This window comes from Orcinus orca, chromosome 6 (genome assembly GCF_937001465.1).
Source record: "Orcinus orca chromosome 6, mOrcOrc1.1, whole genome shotgun sequence".
NCBI classification, from domain to species: Eukaryota; Metazoa; Chordata; class Mammalia; order Artiodactyla; family Delphinidae; genus Orcinus; species Orcinus orca.
The window spans coordinates 97,171,360-97,195,049 of NC_064564.1; the positions used below are offsets into that span (position 1 = coordinate 97,171,360).

At 43.5% G+C, this 23,690-nt stretch overlaps 2 protein-coding genes across 5 annotated transcripts in view; one reads left to right on the forward strand and one right to left on the reverse strand.

Annotated features, from left to right (window-relative positions):
- The window catches only part of PALM2AKAP2 (PALM2 and AKAP2 fusion), a 611,547-nt gene that overhangs the window by 72,018 nt on the left and 515,839 nt on the right, over positions 1-23,690 (forward strand). For 3 of the 4 annotated variants that reach the window (XM_049710941.1, XM_049710942.1, XM_049710943.1), the window contains exons 6-7: positions 14,187-14,403; positions 18,550-18,648. In XM_049710941.1, the coding sequence (XP_049566898.1) occupies positions 14,384-14,403; positions 18,550-18,648 (119 nt within the window). In that variant the 5' untranslated portion in view covers positions 14,187-14,383. Of the gene's footprint in view, positions 1-853; positions 968-2,056; positions 2,153-14,186; positions 14,404-18,549; positions 18,649-23,690 lie in introns of all 4 variants that reach the window. The other variant, XM_049710940.1, reaches the window with a different exon arrangement.
- Positions 1-23,690, reverse strand: part of LOC101275752 (thioredoxin domain-containing protein 8) — a 709,525-nt gene that overhangs the window by 9,173 nt on the left and 676,662 nt on the right. The window lies entirely within an intron of this gene.

The window sequence follows — 23,690 nt, forward strand, 5'->3', positions numbered from 1 at the left end:
AACTTACTTGGAGAAGTGAATGCTGTCAACTCTCTGAAAGGATCCCCTGACCAGTCCTCTGCTGGTGACTTTTGTAGTTGTCTGCAGAGGGATGCCATGGTCCCCGGAGGAAAGTCACAGCACTGTCAGTCCATCTGCCCTCCTGCACCCCTCACCCAGCTGCTGAAAGGGTGCTTTAACTTCTGTCATCCTCCACTGCATCCTCTGTAAAGTGGAGAGAATCAGAGTACAGTATCTACTTCCTAGAGTTAATTTTGAGTTTAACTGAGGTCATGCACAAGGAGGGGTGTCTACCATAGAAAATGTGCTCAATGATTAGCAGTTATTTCTATTATCATTCTTTTTTCCCCACTGTGTCCCCCCTGAAAGATGGTGTTCCCAGTCCTTCCCCTTGACAGTTTCATGATCTGATTCCTCTCTCTAGTGATGAGGCTTCCTTTTTAGCTGTCTCTCCCATTTAATGAGAGCGCATCTGATCTTTTCCAAGCTTCAGCTTTTATTTCCTATCAGGAAATCATGAAAATGCTTTTTGTTGGCTCACAAAGCTTGCCTTGATATAAGTTGGGGAACCATGCACAGGGGAGGGCCAACCATCAATGTAGTGAGCCAACTATGTCATGAAAAACCTGGGTGCACTGGTCAGCCCTGGTACATTCCTCGGGGGAAGGGGGGTTCTTCTCTGTGACTTCTCTTCTAGAAAGGTAAGGAACCTATGCATTTGCTTTTCTGGGAAAATATTTTATTATGTCCTATGCTTGTGAATAATTTGCATTTCGGGGCATTCATCTCTGCATATTTCTAACTTTAGGCTTTTTATCTTTGTCTTTATCCTGTGGCTAAAACTCTATGGCAGAAATAAAGGTGGAATGGGTGTCCTTGACTCCATCAGCCTCAGAGGGACCTCTGTCAAATGGTCCCACTCACATGACAGGAAACTCTATCCTGTGGTTTTGATTTTATCTGACAAGTAAGTTGAGATTTGTATTCACAATTCCATGTTTTTCCTCCATGTTGCACCAAGAGTTCTTGGTCATATAGGATTGTGCTTATGATCATTTAAACACTCTTTGTTTTACATACCCTTTGGCAGAGCTAAGCGTTTGTGGGGACTTGAATGATATTGGGGATCGTTGCTTGAAGGACATGCTGATTTTTTCCTCTTCTAGATAATCTATCATATATCCTTGAGTCAAACTAGATCACAGTGACCCAGGAAGGTGGGCTGCACTGTTCTGACAGCGGGCAAAGTTAACTTTGCTGAATTGCTTCTTGATTTGATGCCTTCAGCCTATATAGGGGTCCTCATGGACCCATCCCTAGGAAGCTTCTTATTCTGTTGGTTGAAGAGCAAGGCTGAGGGTGTCATGCTTTCCTTCCATGGTGTCCTCTTGGAAAAATGCTTATCTTCACTACTAAGAAGATCAGTACTTCTCTTGAATGACAGCTCTGTTTTTTGCCTCATGGATGTTGGGAACTGTATATATGATCATGTTTCTTTTCTTGTGTTGGATGCTGCAAAGCTTAGAACCAGTAGGTGGTTCATCATACCCAGACTGAGGACTGCCTCACTCCAAGCTCATTCCTATCCCTTTCCTTGTAGTCTTTTTTCTTCTGCACTATTTAAAATTTGTGCTCTTTTATTGTATTTTAGTTTTCCTTGTAAGATCCCTTTTATCCTTTTTGGAATAAAGTAGGAAACACATTTTTTAAGTAAATATTTATCTGAGAGAAGAATTAAACTAATTTTGTATGATCCCAATGGGCAAACTGAGGATTCCTTCTTTTTTTCTATCCTTTCCTGCCCTCCCTCCCTCCTTCCCTCCCTCCCTCCCTCCTTCCTTCCTTCTTTCCTATCACTCAAATATTTAACATGTCAACTAACTATGAGGAACTGAAATAGGAGACTTAGGGAGATAGAGGAGGCAGCTTCTAGCTGTTTAAGAAATGACTTTATAACGCGCAGTCCTGCCCAAAGATAAACAATTACCACTTGTACCAGAACTTCATAATTTACAAAGTGCTTCTGCCCACATATGACCTTGTTTTACCTTCACAGCACTGCTCAATTGTAGGGATTATTATCTTCATTGATCAAGAACCCGAGCTTTAACAAGAATCTTGGCCAAGGTAACTTAGCTGCTAAATGGGGGAGGTAAGAATGGCTTCCTGATTTTCTGGTTTCAAATCCTTGTTTGCCCTTTTCATGACCTGAGACACCCCACCACTTATCCCCCCTCCATTCGCCGTGCGGTGGGCATACCCTCTCAGTCTGAATGTGTCCCCTTTCACTCTGACGTCATTTTTACCCAGAATGTGAATTCACAATTCACAATTCACATAGTATCAGTGTTGTTTTTATTCTCTGTGATTTAAAAGCCAACAGAGGGACTTCCCTGGTGGCGCAGTGGTTAAGAATCTGACTGCCAATGCAGGGGACATGGGTTCAAGCCCTGGTCCGGGAAGATCCCACATGCCACGGAGCCACTAAGCCCATGTGCCACAACTACTGAGCCTGCGCTCTAGAACCCGCAAGCCACAACTACTGAGCCCGAGTGCTACAACTACTGAAGTCCATGCGCCTAGAAACCGTGCTCCACAATAAGAGAAGCCACTGCAATGAGAAGCCCGTGCACTGCAATGAAGACCCAATGCAGCCAACAAATAAATAAATAAATAAAATAAAAAATAAAAGCCAACAGAGATATGCCGAATATGTTTCTGCTTTCATGCTTCAAAGTTTTGCTTCAGGAGATAGCATCTTCCGTACAGGGGCCACATGAATGCTGGTTAGAAAACAGGTGGGTCCCTGTGCCAGTCATTCAGTGCTCTATCAGATTCGGCAGAGCGTTTTTGAGTCACCACATGCCACCACCTCCACCTGGGGAGGTGGCTCTAGATTGCTCTTCACGTGCACGCATATTGTGTGTTATCTTAGGGAGAGCAGAACGGTACCTTCTGGAACAAAGCTAGGGCTTATCACAGTATGCCCCACCAGCAGCTATTAAGGTACTTTCTTCTCCAAACCCAAAAGTTGGGGATTATTATTATTATTATTATTTTTGGTGAGGGGGGCCTCCTCACCATGTCCCTATTTAGCATGAAAAAGTAAACATTTCTAGGTTACTAATTTATTTAAAGGAGTATTGAGTCATCCCTTGTTATCCTTCCTTAAGCTTATTTTATCTTGTTGAAATTTCTCCAAACTTACGGCTTATGGATGGCACACTTCCTTAACTTCCAGAGAGATGCAACTGCCCCCATTTTTATGGTTCTTTGGTCATTTCCATAAGGTCATTGCATGTAAGCCCTTGCATGGAGTGTATCAGGCAGGGTAAGTCAGGTTGTGCTGTGGTAACAATACACCTCAATTAAACAAAGGTTTATTCCCTGCCTGGGTCCATGATGTGTCAGCTGGGGGCTCTTCTCCTCATTGGCTTTACTCTGGGACCAAGACTGATGGCGTAGCTACCACCTAAATGGCAGAGGGAAAGAGTGTCTCCACTTGTGCACTGGACTCCAAAACTTCAGCCCACCAAAGCGAATCACTCAGCTACACCTCACTTCAAGGAGTAGGAAAAATCAAACCCACCATGTGGAGAACCCAAAATATTTGGTGCAGTGAGTTAGATCCTTGTGCTACATGTTAATCTTATCTGGAAATGTCAGCATTTATCCTTTAGGCAAAAACCAGGGGAACTTTTTTAAAAAATTAATTAATTTATTTATTTTTGGCTGCGTTGGGTCTCTGCTGCTCCTCGTGGGCTTTCTCTAGTTGTGGCGATGGGGGCTACTCTTCGTTGCAGTGCGCGGGTTCTAGGCGTGTGGGCTTCAGTAGTTGTGGCACACGGGCTTCCGTAGTTGTGGATCGCGGGCTCTAGAGTGCAGGCTCAGTAGTAGTGGCGCACGGGCTTAGTTGCTCCACGGCATGTGGGAACTTCCTGGACCAGGGCTTGAACCCCTGTCCCCTGCATTGGCAGGCAGATTCTTAACCACTGCAACACCAGGGAAGCCCATAAACCAGGTAAATTTTTTTTTTTTTTACATCTTTATTGGAGTATAATTGCTTTACAATGGTGTGTTAGTTTCTGCTTTATAACAAAGTGAATCAGTTATACATATACATATGTTCTCATATCTCCTCCCTCTTGCGTCTCCCTCCCTCCCACCCTCCCTATCCCACCCATCCAGGTGGTCACAAAGCACCGAGCTGATCTCCCTGTGCTATGCGGCTGCTTCCCACTAGCTATCTATTTTACGTTTGGTAGTGTATATATGTCCATGCCACTCTCTCACTTTGTCACAGCTTACCCTTCCCCCTCCCCATATCCTCAAGTCCATTCTCTAGTAGGTCTGTGTCTTTATTCCCATCTTACCCCTAGGTTCTTCATGACCTTTTTTTTTTCTTCTTAGATTCCATATATATGTGTGAGCATACAGTATTTCTTTTTCTCTTTCTGACTTACTTCACTCTGTATGACAGACTCTAGGTCCATCCACCTAACTACAAATAACTCAATTTCGTTTCTTTTTATGGCTGAGTAATATTCAATTGTATATATGTGCCACATCTTCTTTAACCATTCATCTGTTGATGGACACTTAGGTTGCTTCCATGTCCTGGCTGTTGTAAATAGGGCTGCAATGAACATTTTGGTACATGACTCTTTTTGAATTTTGGTTTTCTCGGGGTATATGCCCAGTAGTGGGATTGCTGGGTCATATGGTAGTTCTATTTTTAGTTTTTTAAGGAACTTCCATACTGTTTTCCATAGTGGCTGTACCAATTCACATTCCCACCAGCAGTGCAAGAGTGTTCCCTTTTCTCCACACCCTCTCCAGCATTTATTGTTTCTAGATTTTGTGATGATGGCCATTCTGACTGGTGTGAGATGATATCTCATGGTAGTTTTGATTTGCATTTCTCTAATGATTAGTGATGTTGAGCATTCTTTCATGTGTTTGTTGGCAATTTGTATATCTTCTTTGGAGAAATGTGTATTTAGGTCTTCTGCCCATTTTTGGATTGGGTTGTTTGTTTTTTTGTTATTGAGCTGTATGAGCTCCTTATAAATTTTGGAGATTAATCCTTTGTCAGTTGCTTCATTTGCAAATATTTTCTCCCATTCTGAGGGTTGTCTTTTTGTCTTGTTTATGGTTTCCTTTGCTGTGCAAAAGCTTCGAAGTTTCATTAGGTCCCATTTGTTTATTTTTATTTCCATTTCTCTAGGAGGTGGGTCAAAAAGGATCTTCCTGTGATTTATGTCATAGTGTTCTGCCTATGTTTTCCTCTAAAAGTTTGATAGTTTCTGGCCTTACATTTAGGTCTTTAATCCATTTTGAGCTTATTTTTGTCTATGGTGTTATGGAGTGTTCTAATCTCATACTTTTACATGTACCTGTCCAGTTTTCCCAGCACCACTTATTGAAGAGGCTGTCCTTTCTCCACTGTACATTCCTGCCTCCTTTATCAAAGATAAGGTGACCATATGTGCATGTGTTTATCTCAGGGCTTTCTATCGTGTTCCATTGATCTATATTTCTGTTTTTGTGCCAGTACCATACTGCCTTGATTACTGTAGCTTTGTAGTATAGTCTGAAGTCAGGGAGCCTGATTCCTCCAGCTCCATTTTTTGTTCTCAAGATTGCTTTGGCTATTCGGAGTCTTTTGCGTTTCCATACAAATTGTGAATTTTTTTTTTTTTTTTTTGCGGTACGTGGGCCTCTCACCGCTGTGGCCTCTCCCGTCGCGGAGCTCAGGCTCCGGACGCGCAGGCTCAGCAGCCATGGCTCACATGCCCAGCTGGTCCGCGGCACACGGGATCCTCCCAGACCCGGGCACAAACCCACGCCCCCTGCATCAGCAGGTGGACTCCCAACCACTGCGCCACCAGGGAAGCCCCAAATTGTGAAATTTTTTGTTCTAGTTCTGTGAAAAATGCCAGTGGTAGTTTGATAGGGATTGCATTGAATCTGTAGATTGCTTTGGGTAGTAGAGTCATCTTCACAATGTTGATTCTTCCAATCCAAGAATATGGTATATCTCTCCATCTATTTGTATCAGCTTTAATTTCTTTCATCAGTGTCTTATAGTCTTCTGCATACAGGTCTTTGTCTCCTTAGGTAGGTTTATTCCTAGGTCTTTTATTCTTTTTGTTGCAATAGTAAATGGGAGTGTTTCCTTGATTTCACTTCCAGATTTTTCATCATTAGTGTATAGGAATGCAAGAGATTTCTCTGTGTTAATTTTGTATCCTGCTACTTTAACAAATTTATTGATTAGCTCTAGCAGTTTTCTGGTAGCATCTTTAGGATTCTCTATGTATAGTATCATGTCATCTACAAACAGTGACAGCTTTACTTCTTTTCCGATTTGGATTCCTTTTATTTCCTTTTCTTCTCTGATTGCTGTGGCTAAAACTTCCAAAACTATGTTGAATAAGAGTGTTGAGCGTGGGCAACCTTGTCTTGTTCCTGATCTTAGTGGAAATGCTTTCAGTTTTTCATCATTGAGCTGTGGGTGTCATATATGGCCTTTATTATGTTGAGGAAAGTTCCCTATATGCCTACTTTCTGCAGGGTTTTTATCATAAATGGGTGTTGAATTTTGTCAAAAGCTTTCTCTGCATCTATTGAGATGATCATATGGTTTTTCTCCTTCTCTCTCAATTTGTTAATATGGTGTATCACGTTGATTGATTTGCGTATATTGAAGAATCCTTGCATTCCTAGAATAAACCCCACTTGATCATGGTGTATGATCCTTTTAATGTGCTGTTGGATTCTGTTTGCTAGTATTTTGTTGAGGATTTTTGCATCTATGTTCATCAGTGATATTTGCCTGTAGTTTTCTTTCTTTGTGACATCCTTGTCTGGTTTTGGTATCAGGGCGATGGTGGCCTCGTAGTATGAGTTTGGGAGTGTTCCTCCTTCTGCTATATTTTGGAAGAGTTTGAGAAGGATAGGTGTTAGCTCTTCTCTAAATGTTTGATAGAATTCGCCTGTGAAGCCATCTGGTCCTGGGCTTTTGTTTGTTGGAAGATTTTTAATCACAGTTTCAATTTCAGTGCTTGTGATTGGTCTGTTCATATTTTCTATTTCTTCCTGATTCAGTCTTGGCAGGTTGTGCATTTCTAAGAATTTGTCCATTTCTTCCAGGTTGTCCATTTTATTGGCATAGACTTGCTTGTAGTAATCTCTCATGATCTTTTGTATTTCCGCAGTGTAAGTTGTTACTTCTCCTTTTTCATTTCTAATTCTATTGATTTGAGTCTTCTTCCTTTTTGTCTTGATGAGTCTGGCTAATGGTTTATCAATTTTGTTTACCTTCTCAAAGAACCAGCTTTTAGTTTTATTGATCTTTGCTATCGTTTCCTTCATTTCTTTTTCATTTATTTCTGATCTGATCTTTATGATTTCTTTCCTTCTGCTAACTTTGGGGTTTTTTTGTTCTTCTTTCTCTAATTACTTTAGGTGCAAGGTTAGGTTGTATATTCGAGATGTTTCCTGTTTCTTAAGGTAGGATTGTATTGCTATAAACTTCCCTCTTATAACTGCTTTTGCTGCATCCCATAGGTTTTGGGTTGTCGTGTCTCCATTGTCATTTGTTTCTAGGTATTTTTTGATTTCCTCTTTGATTTCTTCAGTGATCACTTCGTTATTAAGTAGTGTATTGTTTAGCCTCCATGTGTTTGTATTTTTTACAGATCTTTTCCTGTAATTGATATCTAGTCTCATAGCGTTGTGGTCGGAAAAGACACTTGATACAATTTCAATTTTCTTAAATTTACCGAGGCTTGATTTGTGACCCAAGATATGATCTATCCTGGAGAATGTTCCATGAGCACTTGAGAAAAATGTGTATTCTGTTGTTTTTGGATGGAATGTCCTATAAATATCAATGAAGTCCATCTTGTTTAATGTATCATTTAAAGCTTGTGTTTCCTTATTTATTTTCTGTTTGGATGATCTGTCCATTGGTGAAAGTGGGGTGTTAAAGTCCCCTACTATGAATGTGTTTCTGTCGATTTCCCCTTTTATGGCTGTTAGTAGTTGCCTTATGTACTGAGGTACTCCTATGTTGGGTGCATAAATGTTTACAATTGTTATATCTTCTTCTTGGATCGATCCCTTGATCATTATGTAGTGTTCTTCTTTGTCTCTTCTAATAGTCTTTATTTTATTTTACTTTATTTATTTATTTATTGCAGTATATGGGCCTCTTACTGTTGTGGCCCCTCCTGCCACGGAGCACAGGCTCCGGACGCGCAGGCTTAGTGGCCATGGCTCACGGGCCCAGCCGCTCCGCAGCATGTGGGATCCTCCCGGACCGGGGCATGAACCCACGTCCCCTGCATTGGCAGGCGGACTCCCAACCACTGCGTCACCAGGGAAGCCCAATAGTCTTTATTTTAAAGTTTATTTTGTCTGATATGAGAATTTACTCCAGCTTTCTTTTGGTTTCCATTTGCATGGAATATCTTTTTCCATCCCCTTACTTTCAGTCTGTATGTGTCTCTAGGTCTGAAGTGGGTCTCTTGTAGACAGCATATATATGGGTCTTGTTTTTGTATCCATTCAACCAATCTGTGTCTTTTGGTGGGAGCGCTTAATCCATTTACATTTAAGGTAATTATCGATATGTATGTTCCTATTCCCATTTTCTTAATTGTTTTGGGTTTGTTATTGTAGGTCTTTTCCTTCTCTTGTGTTTTTTGCCTAGAGAAGTTCTTTTAGCATTTGTTGTAAAGCTGGTTTGGTGGTGCTGAACTCTCTCAGCTTTTGCTTGTTTGTAAAGGTTTTAATTTCTCCATCTAATCTGAATGAGATCCTTGCTAGGTAGAGTAATCTTGGTTGTAGGTTTTTCTCCTTCATCACTTTAAATATGTCCTGCCACTCCCTTCTGGCTTGCAGAGTTTCTGCTGAAAGATCAGCTGTTAACCTTATGGGGATTCCCTTGTGTGTTATTTGTTGTTTTTCCCTTGCTGCTTTTAATATGTTTTCTTTGTATTTAATTTTTGACAGTTTGATTAATATGTGTCTTGGCATGTTTCTCCTTGGATTTATCCTGTATGGGACTCTCTGTGCTTCCTGGACTTGATTAACTATTTCCTTTCCCATATTAGGGAAGTTTTCAACTATAACCTTTTCAAATATTTTCTCAGTCCCTTTCTTTTTCTCTTCTTCTTCTGGAACCCCTATAATTCGGATGTTGGTGCGTTTAATGTTGTCCCAGAGGTCTCTGAGACTGTCCTCAGTTCTTTTCATTCTTTTTTCTTTATTCTGCTCTGCAGTAGTTATTTCCACTATTTTATCTTCCAGGTCACTTATCTGTTCTTCTGCCTCAGTTATTCTGTATTGATCCCTTCTAGAGTATTTTTTTTAGAGTATTTTTAATTTCAATTATTGTGTTGTTCATCGTTGCTTGTTTCATCTTTAGTTCTTCTAGGTCCTTTTTAAATGTTTCTTGCAGTTTCTTTATTCTATTTCCAAGAGTTTGGATCATCTTTACTATCATTATTCTGAATTCTTTTTCAGGTAGACTGCCTATTTCCTCTTCATTTGTTAGGTCTGGTGGGTTTTTTTTTTTTTTTTTTTGTGGTACGTGGGCCTCTCACTGTTGTGGCCTCTCCTATTGCGGAGCACAGGCTCCGGACACGCAGGCTCAGCGGCCATGGCTCACGGGCCAAGCCGCTCCGTGGCATGTGGGATCTTCCCAGACGGGGGTGGACTCTAAACCACTGCACCACCAGGGAAGCCCTGGTGGGTTTTTATCTTGCTCCTTCATCTGCTGTGTGTTTTTCTGGCTTCTCAGTTTGCTTATCTTACTGTGTTTGGGGTCTCCTTTTTGCAGGGTGCAGGTTTGTAGTTCCCGTTGTTTTTGGTGTCTGTCCCCAGTGGGTAAAGTTTGTTCAGTGGGTTGTGTAGGCTTCCGGTGGAGCGGACTAGTGCCTGTGTTCTGGTGGATGAGGCTGGATCTTGTCTTTCTGGTGGGTAGGTCCACGTCTGGTGGTGTGTTTTGGGGTGTCTGTGGACTTATTATGATTTTAAGCAGCCTCTCTGCTAATGGGTGGGGTCGTGTTCCTGTCTTGCTAGTTGTTTGGCATACGGTGTCCAGCACTGTAGCTTGCTGGTCGTTGAGTGAAGCTGGGTGCTGGTGTTGAGATGGAGATCTCTGGGAGATTTTCGCTGTTTGATATTATGTGGAGCTGGGAGGTCTCTTGTGGACCAGTGTCCTGAAGTTGGCTCTCCCACCTCAAAGGCACAGCACTGACTCCTGGCTGCAGCACCAAGAGCCTTTCATCCACACGGCCACCAAACGCCTGTAATGCAGAGAATTTGGAAGCATCTAAATCATTGCCACTTACTATTCGAGCCTGCTCTCCGTCCTGGAGCTGCCATGGCCTCTGCAGGTCGCTGCTGTGACCACACGGCTGCTCACGGGTCCCTCCTCTCCCCCGACACCTCCCCCACCTCTGGGAGCCCGTGCTCACTGCTGCTCCCTCCTCCAACCAGGTAAACTTTTATTAGGGGTTTGGAATCTAGAGACTAAATCTGCCACTTACTGCCTGGTACTTTTGGATGAGTCCCTTATGCCTTCTGAGTCCAATTCCCTTTTCTTAATATTTAAGTAATAACCCCCTGGTCGGGCTACTTCCATAGGATTATTGGTGAATGTCAAGGAGATACTATATTTGAAAATATTTTGAAATGTGAAAAAAAGTTTCATAGATAAAGATTGTTCAGCTTATTGCCATGTCTTTTTGGGTAGAATAATAATTCTAACTCATATCACTTAGATCAAAAATAAAATACAGGGCTTCCCTGGTGGCGCAGTGGTTGGGAGTCCGCCTGCCGATGCAGGGGATACAGGTTCATGCCCCGGTCTGGGAAGATCCCACATGCCGTGGAGCGGCTGGGCCCGTGAGCCATGGCTGCTGAGCCTGCACATCCAGAGCCCGTGCTGCACAACGGGAGAGGCCACAACAGTGAGAGGCCCACGTACTGCAAAAAAATAAAATAAAATAAAAATAAAATAAAATAAAATACACCCATTCTGAGGACAGGCACCTGTCTCTGAAAATGATTATATCAGTTCTACCGAAATGTCAAGAACCTTTTAAAATTAATATATAAGGCACTGGAGAAAAGGCCATGCCAAGGCAGCACCTGGCACAACTTCCCAATAGTTACCTTCATGTAACTACGAGTCTAGATGTGTAGGTTATTTTGTCTTTAGACACTTGTGGGAATACTTTCGGTCAGACCAAGCAGGATTATCTCTACCTCTTGCCGGCCCTTTCTAAGTTGACAGGTAGAAAATTGATCATCAGAAAAGAGCACACAAAACTCTAATACTAAAAAACAAAACAAACAAACAAACAAAAACAACAAAAAAACCCTCTAATACTATAGATTGCAACTGGATGATAATATTTCCTGGGCAGTCAAATGATTCCCATTTTTCATGGCAGTTCATAATGATCTTCTTTCCTTGGGGCTCCCTAGAGGGGAGAATCAACCAGGTATGCTCTTAGGTTCAGGAGGGTGGCTTCCTTCATCTTGAATTTCACAGGACACTGTGGAATGTATGACTTTTAGGTCCCTCAAAGACTCCCTTCACTGGGCACATCTGGCCAAGTGGGTAGCACATTTGCCTCACAAAAACTGATCCTTTATTCTTGGCTTTTTTTTTTTTTTCATTCACTAAACACTAATTAAACACCTGTTATGCACTGTGTTAGCTACCTAGCTAGTATGGATGTAAGATTAACGAGACTCAGTCTGCGTTTGAGCAATTCACAGTCTAGTGAAGGAGACAATTATATAGGCAACGGTGACTGTACAACATGTTAGAGATGCCCAGGAAGTGCAATGAGATATCCTGGCAGCTTAGAACAGGGGAGCCTCACTGTCTCTAGACGTCAGGGAAAGCTCCCAAGAGGAGATAAAGTGCCAGTTGGGTCTTAAGGATGATTCAATGGCTGTCAATACAGAGCAAGAGAATTGGGGGCAGAGGAATAGCATATGTAAAGACCTAGAGGCTGGGAGGAGTTCCTGTTATGAAATTTGTATAACTGGGGGTCATGATGCTCTGCAGAGCCCCAGTTATAGGGGCATGTAGGACCAGCTCTGTGCCAGGGAGGCCTGGGTCTCCCTCAGAACCAATTCCTGTCATCCCAGGGGGTTAACCAAAGGTGTAACATATGTACATTACACGTTGGGTTGGAGCCCAGAGAGCCCTTCCAAGTTTCCCCCACTTCTTCCTTCTCTGCTCCTCTGCCTTCTGCCCGACCTCCCACTCCACCTCCCAAGGTTCTGGTTCCAACCAGCTGCTACCATGGTTGGCCAAGCCCAGGACACTCTGTGCCCCTTTGGTCTGAGGTCACTGCATCTTGGGGAAATAACAGTGGATCTTTGTATTCCTCAGAACGAGGCACCTACCAGACAGATTCACCTCTCTCTTGTTAATACCCATTACCCTGAAAGCCTTAATTGTGATGCATGATTATGTTAAAAGACTTTCTTCCCATAAGGGAAGAGGACAGGAAGGAACAAAGCAGGTGAACAGTACCAAGAGCCACGCGTGTTCACTTTGCTTTCTGAGGAGAGGAAAAATCTCAGAGAGCAGCCATGTCTGTGTTTGCATCGCTCTCTGCTTTCTCCCCAATCTGCTGTTTTCATGGTTAGAAAAATAAGTCCTGCCCTTTGAGAGGGTGAAACGAGTTCAAGAGCTTCTTATCCAGCTCTCCCTTGATGACAACCTAATGGTTTTCATTAGATTTGTTTTCCAGGTTATATAAACCAACAGCTTTGAACGCTGACTTGGGGTAAGCAGAATAAACCAAAGAAAAAGCCAGTTAGAATGTACTAGTGAGGCATTTAGTCTTAGAAAAGAAAATGTGCAGTTGTTCTTTGTAATGGAGATTTGCTGATCTGATTCGAAAATCCCGGAAGCTAGCACTGCATTTTGAAATGGTGCATTGCTTGACATGAGGTTTAAGTTCATTTTGGAGCCAGTTCTTCACCTACCACCCCAGGTTCTTCCTGAAATGTCCTTGAAGCCTTCTTAAGAGCAGAAAGATGCTTTCACATTTTCTCCCCGAAAACCATTACATTTTCTTTCAGTGTAACACTTTATACAGTGATCAAATTATATGGTGACCATAACTGAAAAATATCTGTATACAAAATTCTTCCTACTCTGGCAGTGTTTATGGAAGGGACTGTTATGAAATAGCATGTAAAGCATGGACCAGCTTAAAATGATTTTGCTTTTAAAAATAGGCCCTTCGCTATGGAGAACAGTATGGAGGTTCCTTAAAAAACTAAAAATAGAATTACCATACGACCCAGCAATACCACTACTGGGCATATACCCTGAGAAAACCATAATTCAAAAAGAGTCATGTACCAAAATGTTCATTGCAGCTCTATTTACAATAGCCAGGACATGGAAGCAACCTAAGTGTCCATCGACAGATGAATGGATAAAGAAGGTGTGGCACATATATACAATGGAATATTACTCAGCCATAAAAAGAAACGAAATTGAATTATTTGTAGTGAGGTGGATGGACCTACAGTCTGTCATACAGAGTGAAGTAAGTCAGAGGTGGATGGACCTAGAGTCTGTCATACAGAGTGAAGTAAGTCAGAAAGAGAAAAACAAATACCGTATGCTAACACATATATATGGAATCTAAGAAAAAAAAAAAGGTCATGAAGAACCTAGGGGTAAGACGGGAATAAAGACATAGACCTACTAGAGAATGGACTTGAGGGTATGGGGAGGGGGAAGGGTAAGCTGTGACAAAGTGAGAGAGTGGCATGGACATATATACACTACCAAACGTAAAATAGATAGCTAGTAGGAAGCAGCCACATAGCACAGGGAGATCAGCTTGGTGCTTTGTGACCACGTAGAGGGGTGGGATAGGGAGGGTGGGAGGGAGGGAGATGCAAGAGGGAGGAGATATGGGGACATATATATATGTATAACTGATTCACTTTGTTATAAAGCAGAAACTAACACACCATTGTAAAGCAGTTATACTCCAATAAAGCTGTTAAAAAAGAAAAATAAAAGGTTGGCAACCTCCCCTCAAAAAACCCAAAAAAACAAAAAATCAAAAAAAATAAAAATAAAAACAGGCTGTTGATTAATGAAACCTGAATGTATTTTGCAGAGACATCACTGCGCATGTGCAACACGGAAACCTGTGTCTCCAGGATGACCCTGGAACCAAGGATCTTCAGTCTACGGAATTCAAAGAATAGAAATGTTGCCACCAGAGCTCTTTACAAAGCAAGAACTCCTTCAGTGAGGAAAATCCAGCTTCCAGCAGCAAGAGTAGCTTGATTACCATACATGGACTGATTCAAGATGAGCCAGTCAGCTTCCAGGTTTGAAATTCTCCTAATTCCTTAAATTTTGCCCTGAACGTTGGATCTGGGAGACAGATTTGAGCTCTGCAGGTCGACCTCGCAATAAAGCTTTCTTTTCTCAAAAGCCGATGCCAGAGTATTGGCTTCTCTATGCCTTGGGCAGTGAGCTTTCGTTTGGTAACACTAATCTCTGGCACCCAGTAGGTTTCTAATTCCACCACTATGCCTGGCACATAGCAAGTGTTCAATAAATATTTGTTAAATAAATCTTATATAAAATCCCTGCTCAAAAACTTCCAATGGCTTCCTATAAACTTTCAACTTCTGCCTGACTTACATTTTAAGAATCATTCTGTGTAGTTTGGAGCTGAGAGTTTCGAAGAATATCTTTGTGTCTGTGACCCAAACTATGACCCAAGTTTCTTTATTCCCTCTAAATACTTAGAGTATCTACTAAGAGTAGGAAGGCTTCCCCACCTCATGTCCTCTTTAGCTTTTCCTTGAACCATTATTATGGTTTCTTATCTGGTCTCCTTGCCTCCTGACTCCCCCTCATTTTAATCATTCATAATCGCTCTCTCCTGACTTCAGGACTAGCCACATAGTTTGAAGGTCCCAGTGCAAGATGAAAAACGCAGGGCCCCTTATTCAAAATTACTTAAACTCTCAACACCTTGGCAGCAGGACATCACACCAAGCACAGGGCCCTTCTGTGCTCGGGGTCCCCGGTGACGGCAGAGTCTGCATATTCATGAAGCTGATCCTGCCTGAGTTCAACCCTTTTAAGGCACGGTTTCAGTCATGGTAAGTCCTTTTTAAAAAACTTTCAGAGGTTCCATGTTGTCTAGAGTTGTAATTATAGGGACTTTTATCAATTTTGATCCCAACCAACCTTCCCAGCTTTATCTCCTAGAATTCCTCTTTATACACCCTATACTTCTTCCAAATGGAACTACTTAATCTTGCCCAGAAGGTATCCCTTCCTACCTCTGTGCCTTATTTGTACTGCTCCCACTACTTAGAAAGGCGAGCCTCGTTTCCCATCATCACAAATCCTATGTGAAATCTTTCCTGATCCTTTCATTAAAAAAAATTTTTTTTATTGAAGTATAGTTGATTTGCAATATTGTGTTAAGCTTCAGGTGGGATCCTTTCATCTTTTTTTTTTTTTTTTTTGCGGTACGCGGGCCTCTCACTGTTGGGGCCTCTCCCGTTGCGGAGCACAGGCTCCAGACGCACAGGCTCAGAGGCCATGGCTCACGGGCCCAGTCGCTCTGCGGCATGTGGGATCTTCCCAGACCGGGGCACGAACCCGTGTCCCCTGCATCGGGAGGCGGACTCTCAACCACTGCGCCACCTGGGAAGCCCCCTTTCATTTTTAAGAACTCTTTTCTCACTCTGAATTTCTAATACCATTTTAGCAGAGTCCTCTTTTGTCCTTTCACTCTTTAATGAGCTCCAAGACTGTCTCTACGCTGTGGAAGGTACAAAGATGAACGCTATTTATTCTACTGATACTACTGTTAGGCTCTTTTATGCTCTCGAGGGCGGGCTTTGCCTAGACTCACCTGTGTCTGGCCTTTTGTAGAGAAGGTGCTCATATACTTGTTGAATAAACCAGTGGTTACCAGTTGACTTTCAAGAAAAAGGCATACGTTCATTTGTCAGGCAAATATTTATTGACTACCTACTCTATGTTAGACTTTCTTCTAAGAGCAGGTAATACAGGTATGAAAAAGGCAGACTGGTGCCTGCTTGCATGGAGATTATATTTTTATGGGTGGGAGGCAGGGAACAAACAAACCAGAAAAATAATAGCTGTTGCTAAGTGCGTTGGATGTCATTGTGAAAGGGTTGTGACGCATAGCATTTTCATTATCTTTCAGTCCTAAATATTCGCTAACATCCATCAGGGATGATTCTTTGACTCACAGGTAATTTAGAAGAGTGTTTCTAAGCTTCCAAACAGAAAACTTTAACAATTACCTCTTAAGTTTTTTCATTTTTCTGTGGCCAGATCATATACTTTGTATGACACTGACGCTTTGAAATATGACTTGCTTTATGGACTAGGAGATGGTTGGTTTTCACCACTGTTCTATGTGTGCTTGAAGTACATACTGTTTTCAGATACACTGTTCTGTGTGTCCAACAGATCAAGCTTATAAATACTCTCATCCAAACCTTCCATATCCATCTGATTTTGTCTGCCTGGTTTATCAATTCCTAACAAAGATGTTAAAAATCTCCCACTTTGGTTTGTGAATTGATTTCTCCTTGTAGTTGTGTCAGTTTCTGCTAGACAGATTTGAAGCTATGTTCCTGGTGCACGACTGTTCTACCTTCCAGGTGATTTGAACCCCTTTTCGCTACGTGGTGATAGTCCTCCTTAGCAGTGCCTTTTATCTTAAAGTCGACTTCATCTTATAATACAGCCAACACCAGCTTCCTTTTGGTTACCATCTGTTTCTTAACTGGAGTTTAGTCAAAAGAATTTTATTAACAGTTTTTTGGAAATATAATCCACATACCATAAAGTTCATCTGAGTTTTGTCGACGTGCATTGGTTCTGGCTGCCTGTGGGCTTGGACTTAACTCTGCCTCTGTGTATCCTCCATTCACCCGGCTTAGTTTTAGGTTTTACTTTCTCTCCCACCTCCTCCTAGACTGACACTGTCCACCCCACTTCATTTTTCTTCTTTCTAGTTTAGTAACACTGTTTCTATCTTCTAGCTGTTATTTTAGGATTTTTAATGTGCATGTTTATCTTAAATGATAATCTTTATCCATCTTACAAATAAATTTAGAATAATTCAATTCCAGGCAGCCTGAGGATGGCCCCGCCTTTCCCCAGTTACCAAGCCTGTCAATTCCGCCTTCAGCTTTGGCTACAGGAGTTGGGTTTTTGTCCAAGAGACTTGGGGGCTGACACAGCAGCCACACAGGTCATTCCCTTCCTGCTCCTGTGAACTCGGGAGAGGAGGAGGGGGCCAGTGAAGACCCAGCCCCTCCCCATGCCACTCACTCCTCACCACTCCCTCGTCCCCCACCCCGGAATTTTCAGGGAGCGTTCTGGCCTCACCAGAGGGGACTGGAGCCCGGATCTGGGTCACCCCTTACCCGGATCTGAAGGCTCTTCTGCACGTGCGGCCTGAGCCCCAAAAAGTCGGTGAGGGCAGCGGGGCAGCGTCCGATTTCCGCTGGGAGCCTGAGCCTGCCGGGGTCGGGCAGTCGGGCCCTCAGGTCAGGCTGGCCGGCTCCAGGTCCTGGGGCAGGATGCGGCCCCTTTTCCGGGTCTTCTCCAGGCGCCGCTCAGCTTCGGCCTCCTTGTTCTCGCGCGAGTTCAGCCGCCACCGGTCCCGCAGTTGTTGCGTCTCGTCCGCCACACGCGCAGTGCGCTTCTCCCACGCGCGCTGGCGCTGCGCCCCTCTCGCGCTTCGGGGCCTCCTGCAGCAGGTGCTCGTCGTCGCGGATCTTCACGCCCTCGGCCTTGTCCAGCAGGTTCGCACACTGCATCTTTGCCTCGAGCTCCTGGGCCTGGCCCGCGTCCGCGGCCCGCAGCTCCTCCAGCCGGGCCCGCCGCGCCCGCAGGCGCTTCAGCTGCTGCCTAGGTCCTGCCTGTTAGCGGCGTCAGGTTGCCCTTCCCCTTCTGCCTCTTCTCCTTCCTGCGCTGAGCCTTGCGGGACGGCTTCTCTTCGGTTACCTCCACCTTGTTGAAGAGCAGCCCCGGCCGGCCCTGCGCCTCCTTGAGGGCCGCCTCAGGGCAGCTCAGCGTGCTCCGCGCCCTCGGGGGCCTCGGGCGCCTTCCGCTTTGCCCTCAGCTCCTGCTGCTGCTGCTTCTCTTTCCGGTCGCGCTCCTGCTTTCTCCATTTCCTCCGACGTCTTTTCTCCGAAACGGCGGGAGACAGCTTCTTGGCGCCGCCCTGGCCCCGCGCCTCCGGTATCTTTTCAGGCAGGCGCTGCCGCACGACGTCCAAGGCAGGTAAAGAGGCTCTTTGTCCAGGCCGTGCGCAGGGGCCCCGGTGGAGCTGGAGGCCTCCTCCTCCTCGGCTGTCACCGGCTTCCTGACCTGAGACTCTCCGCAGGGGCCCGGGCCTTGGCCTCGGCAGCCTTCTCCTCCCGTTCCTGGGATTTCTTCAGTGCTTTCTTCCTCTCCTTTTTTAGGAGCCCAGCAGCTTCTAAGACTCGAGTTTTGCCAGCCGACTTGCGCTTCTGCGGCTCGGTTCTGGGCTGGGAGCAGATCTTCTTGGCCAGGCCCTGCAGGTAAGCATACTTCGTGAGCAGAGGAGCCATGGCTGGAGGCTCGGCGGTCGGGCGGGGCTCGCTTGGGGTCCTACTCGGGGGAGGAGGGCCGGGGTTCAGCATCCCGGCGGCACCCGGCAGTCCCCGGCCCGCGCTACCCTCACCTACCCGGCTGCGCTCACCAGAAACACTCCATGGATTAGGGTGGTAGTGGCTTGATCACCTGGGCGGTTGTTGGTGCCGTTCTTGAGGACGGAAGAGATTAGGGGAGGTGTAAGTTTGGAGAGCTGTTGCAGGGAAATTCTGCCAAGTGGAACGGGAAAGTCTGCATAGGATTTGGTATGGTACCCAGTAAAGGATTAACCTTTCCCCCAGAGAGGCCTGGCCTTTGCCCTTGGCTTCTGGGAGGTAACCTCTAAGATCTTGGAATGTCCTGCCTGATTTGTTTAACCTGGGGACCTTTGGCCATGCCAGCTAGTCTATACTAGCAGTGTGATTTATAGTAGGAATCCTTGGGTCATGAGGCGTGAACTTGACCTCTGGAGACTAAGGTTGTCCACATGGGCAGTCAGCCATATCTATGTGACTGAGCCCCAATAAAACCTCTAGACACCAAGGTTCACGTGAGCTTGTCTGGATGGCAGTAGCTCATGCATATTGTCACACATTGCACCTGTGAGAAATAAACAGTGTCTGCATAAGTCCACTAGAGTCCTGTGCTAGAGGTCCCATGCTTGGGACTCTCCTGGACCCTTCTCTGTGTACCTCTTCCCTTAGCTGCTTTTAATCTGTGTCCCTGTGCTGTCATAAACTGTAACTGTGAGTACAGCAGCTTCCAGTGGGTTTTGTGAGTCCTTCTAGCAAATTATCAAACTCGAGGGTGATCTTGGGGGCTCTCTAACTTACAGTTGATAACAGAGGTAAAGATGGCCTTGTAGACCCCCGAACTTTGCATTGAGGGTATATACAAATTCAACAAAGAGAAGCCCTATGTGACTCAGGTCTTATACTCTATTGGTCAGCTGAGTCCAGGGAGACCTGAAGAGTAAACAGAGAATAAAGAACCTGTTGTCTCTTGACCAGTGTCTCAGAGGATTTCTCTTTTCCTTTATGCCAGTGTCACATTAAGAATTATCTACACTCTTCTGGTCAGAGAGCTGCCTATAAGTGTAACCTGGAAAGACAGCAAAGAGAGGCAGTGCCTTTAGTCATTGTGCATGATGAAATCTGTGGGAAGAAATAACACTCCTGATATGTCAACCACAAGTATGGTTTTCATCTAATTGAATCCATTCATCACTACATTAAAAAAGAAGCTGATGCAATTGAAAAGTGAGTTCAGTTAGTCCATCCTCCCACAAAAACAGTCGCGCGCACGCACACGTGTGCGTGTGTCTGTGTTGATGTGAATCTCATCTTAAAGAAAATATAAATTCTGGCTTCAGGCAAATGAAGGTTTATTTCATATGGCAGCCTCCTTGCATACTGCTGATGGTTACAGCATGTGGAATTACTTACAACTAAAGCCTTTGATTGAAAATGTGGACGTAGCACTCAATTTATCATCCTCTTCTCTGAGATTTAAAAGCTCTTTAGAACACAAGCTAATACAAGTTTCTGTTTTAACAAATCAGTATCTTTTCATGGGCTAAATGACTTTCCCATTCGGCACCTCTCAGAGCACGCCCCTCCCCCCACCCCCTACCCCCCTGGCTGCAGAGGTTGTCATATATGTGCTGGATACAGGCAGCTTGGAAGAGTGTGTCTTATTTCACAGACTCCAGCAAGGCAAGGGCAGCAAGAGTAATTGTTCAGAACTGTGAAAACCAGACACTCTTTCCTCGATATTTCAGCTTGGATCAGGATTGCATTAGTTATCTATTGCTGTGTAACAAATTACCCCATATTTAGTGGCTTAAAATGATATACATTTATTAACTCACAGTTTCTGTGGTCAAGAGTTTGGCATAGCTTAGCTGATTCCTTTGTTTTAGGGTTCCTTGCAAGACTGAAATAAAGTTGCCAGCTGAAGCTGTGGTCTCATTTGAAAGCTCAGCTGGGAAGGATCCACTTCTAAGCTCATCCAGGTTGCTGGCAGAATTCAGTTCCCAGAGGACTGTTTGACTGAGGGTTGCAGGTCCTTCCTAGCTATTGGCTGGAGATTGCTCTCCAATCTTTGCCATGTGGACCTCTCCAGCGTGGCCACTTTTTTCATCAAAGTATGCAAGCAGAGAAAGCAATATGGAAAATCTAGCAAGACAGAGATTATAACATAATTATGGAGGTGACATCCCATCACTTCTGCTGTATTCTGTTGGCCTTCTCACTCTCAAAGGGAGGGGATTACACAGAGTGTGAATACCAGGAGGTGAACACTGGGAGCTATCATAGTGTCAGTCCACCAGCAGGACAGGGTCCCTGGTTGAGCGAGTCACAGTAATATCCTCTTATAGAGAATGTGCTGCAATGTTTCTGAGTTTCAAAAATATTTGTGGATAGGTTCAGCAGGCGAATTGTATCTTTGAAGAAACTGTGATGTCTTGGTGGCAAATTTATGTCTTTCTTCTGGCTAATTTTCTCATTTTTCCCATGAAATGTTGTTGTCCATTCTCTCCAAAGAATCTGTTTTCTTTCATTCCTCCTTTTATTATAACCTAATAAATGCCTGGTCAAATTAGAACCTGGAAAGAGCTCAGGGTCCTTGAGGCTGGACAGAATAGCCTAGAATTTAGCAGGTGGGCAGTAATGTGTTGGCTCAAGGCAGCTTTCTGACCTTGGCTTTTCTCAGTTTTACTGTTTCTCTTTTATGTTTATGAGGCTCTGAATCAGGCACCCACAGAGCTCCAGAGCTGCTTCCTAGCAGTGTCTTCATGACAAAGCATTTCCAGGGAATTCCATGCTTTACTCTCTGGAGTTTTAAAGCCTATTGAATCGGTTCCCACCAGTGTTCCTTGTAGACATTAGTAAAAGTTACAGATGACATTCTGACTGTAGACCAATATGAAGCACCCACGTGTCTTTTTCAAGTGGGCAATAATCTCAGGGATTAGGAAATTGTTGTTGCTGTTGTTGTTTTCGGTCACCAAAAAGTATGAAACAAATTCATCCAGTCACTCATTCACATGTTGACCATTCGAGAACTGTCATTGACTGTTGGTATTGAGAATGACAAGATGCAAAAGGCAGTCACTACCTTTATTAATCCTCGCTCTTCTTTCCCTTCTTGGCTTTCTTCTTAGCATCCACAAAGGTGTTTGCATGCTGCTCTAGCCTCTCCTAGAGACAGAAAACGTTTTATCTCCAATGCTTGTTAGGGTCCCAGCAGACTCAGAACTACTGTTTCCTAGGTCTGAACACAAAGAGTCAAGGGCAATTCTTAGGCCCAGTTAAATCAGCAGCTCCTTCTTCATGTTCTTCTGGGGACCCAGGGGCTATTCAGAGCCTGCCTGCATAGAGCTGGACCCAAGAGTATGCAAGCTTCCTGTTTTCGTAACATGCTTGGGGGTGGTGGACAGAAAAGGGGAGGAGGTGGGGGGATGCTAGGTATCTGAAGTCTAGAGAAGATGATTAGAGTCTTTTAAAAGATGATATCAGCAAATCTCTGAGCCTGTGGTGAGGCCTAGGGGTAGTTTTCAAACAAGTTAGTGTATGCTAGAATTACCTGCGGAAATTTTTTTGGATACAAATTCTATTTGCAGATATTTTGATCCAGGAGAGGTCAAAACATGGCCTAGGAATCTGAATTTACACTTAGCATTCCTCACATTACAGATGCTGAAGGTCTAAAAAGCACCGTTTAGAAACAGTGAGACTTTAGCAAAATAGGTAGATCACATGTAAACCATAAGAAGAAAAATGCAGAGAATGAATTTACTATTTGTTTTTGCCTTCATATATTTCAGATATATAATCACAAACACAATACCACCTACTTGTTATTTTTGACCAGAGGTGGAATGGTTGCAATGCTTATTAAATGAGGGAAAACTGAAAGCTGTAATTAAACCAACTGGCTACTTAATTTGGTCATTCATCTCCTCCATTGAAGGAGCATTCATTCATTTCCTTTCTTTTCTTTGATTCAAGAACATAGTCACCTATGCTTTATGAATGAAAGTCAGCAGCCTTTCATAGCTAGACAAAGCCAGCTTGGGACAACCAGACAACGTCTCCTCTATATTTATGCCTTTAAATCACACCCTGAGTAGCCACTGTTGTTCTCTCTTGAGGAAAACAAACCGAAGTTTGGAATTACAGAGACTCAGAGGGGGAAGTCTATGATCTGCTTAGGAAAAAAGAGCAAGATACAAGATAAGAATATAATATAATTACTATAATATAACATCCATCTATATGTACATAGATATGTAATATTTTTATGATGCAAAATTTTAATGATTTTTATGAAATACTGTGCTGCAGTATTTTTATGAGGAAAAAGAGGTGAAGATAGACTCTACCCTGTTAATATTTTTTCCCCCTTTGGGGAATTGGAGATGAGATTGGTGTGGGAAATTATGAACTTAATTTTTTATATCGGTGTAGTATTCTGCCTGTTAACAGTGAACCTATAATTTTTTGGTATAAAAATTAAAGAATATTACAGTATGTAATAAGTGCAAGGAAATTCCAGCTTTCAGGACCAGAGTCTCTGGTATTTTAAAGTTAAAGGAAGAGGCTAGGTATGGAGGTAGATGGACTCCAACTGGCCTCCCATCAAATGCCTGTGCTCAATGTCTTTTAGATTAGATTTGCTAATGATTTGAGATGATGGACTGTTTGCTTTCTTCTTTCCTCAATGTGTGCATGCTATAAGGGGTTTCACTCTTACCAAGAGGCCAAGTGGGTATCAACATACAAACATAAAACACCCACCAAATGAGTAAGAAGATGGCAGGATTTCTGAGAAGACATCCCATGTGCCCAGATTTTGGAGTTGAGATTTTTGTTTGTTACTGAAAGTGACCAACTGCTTACTCCTTAAGAGTGACCAGCAAAAGTCCTGGGGCCTGCCCAAGTTTTGAGGCAGAGGTAGGGAAACCATTCATTCATTCATTCATTCA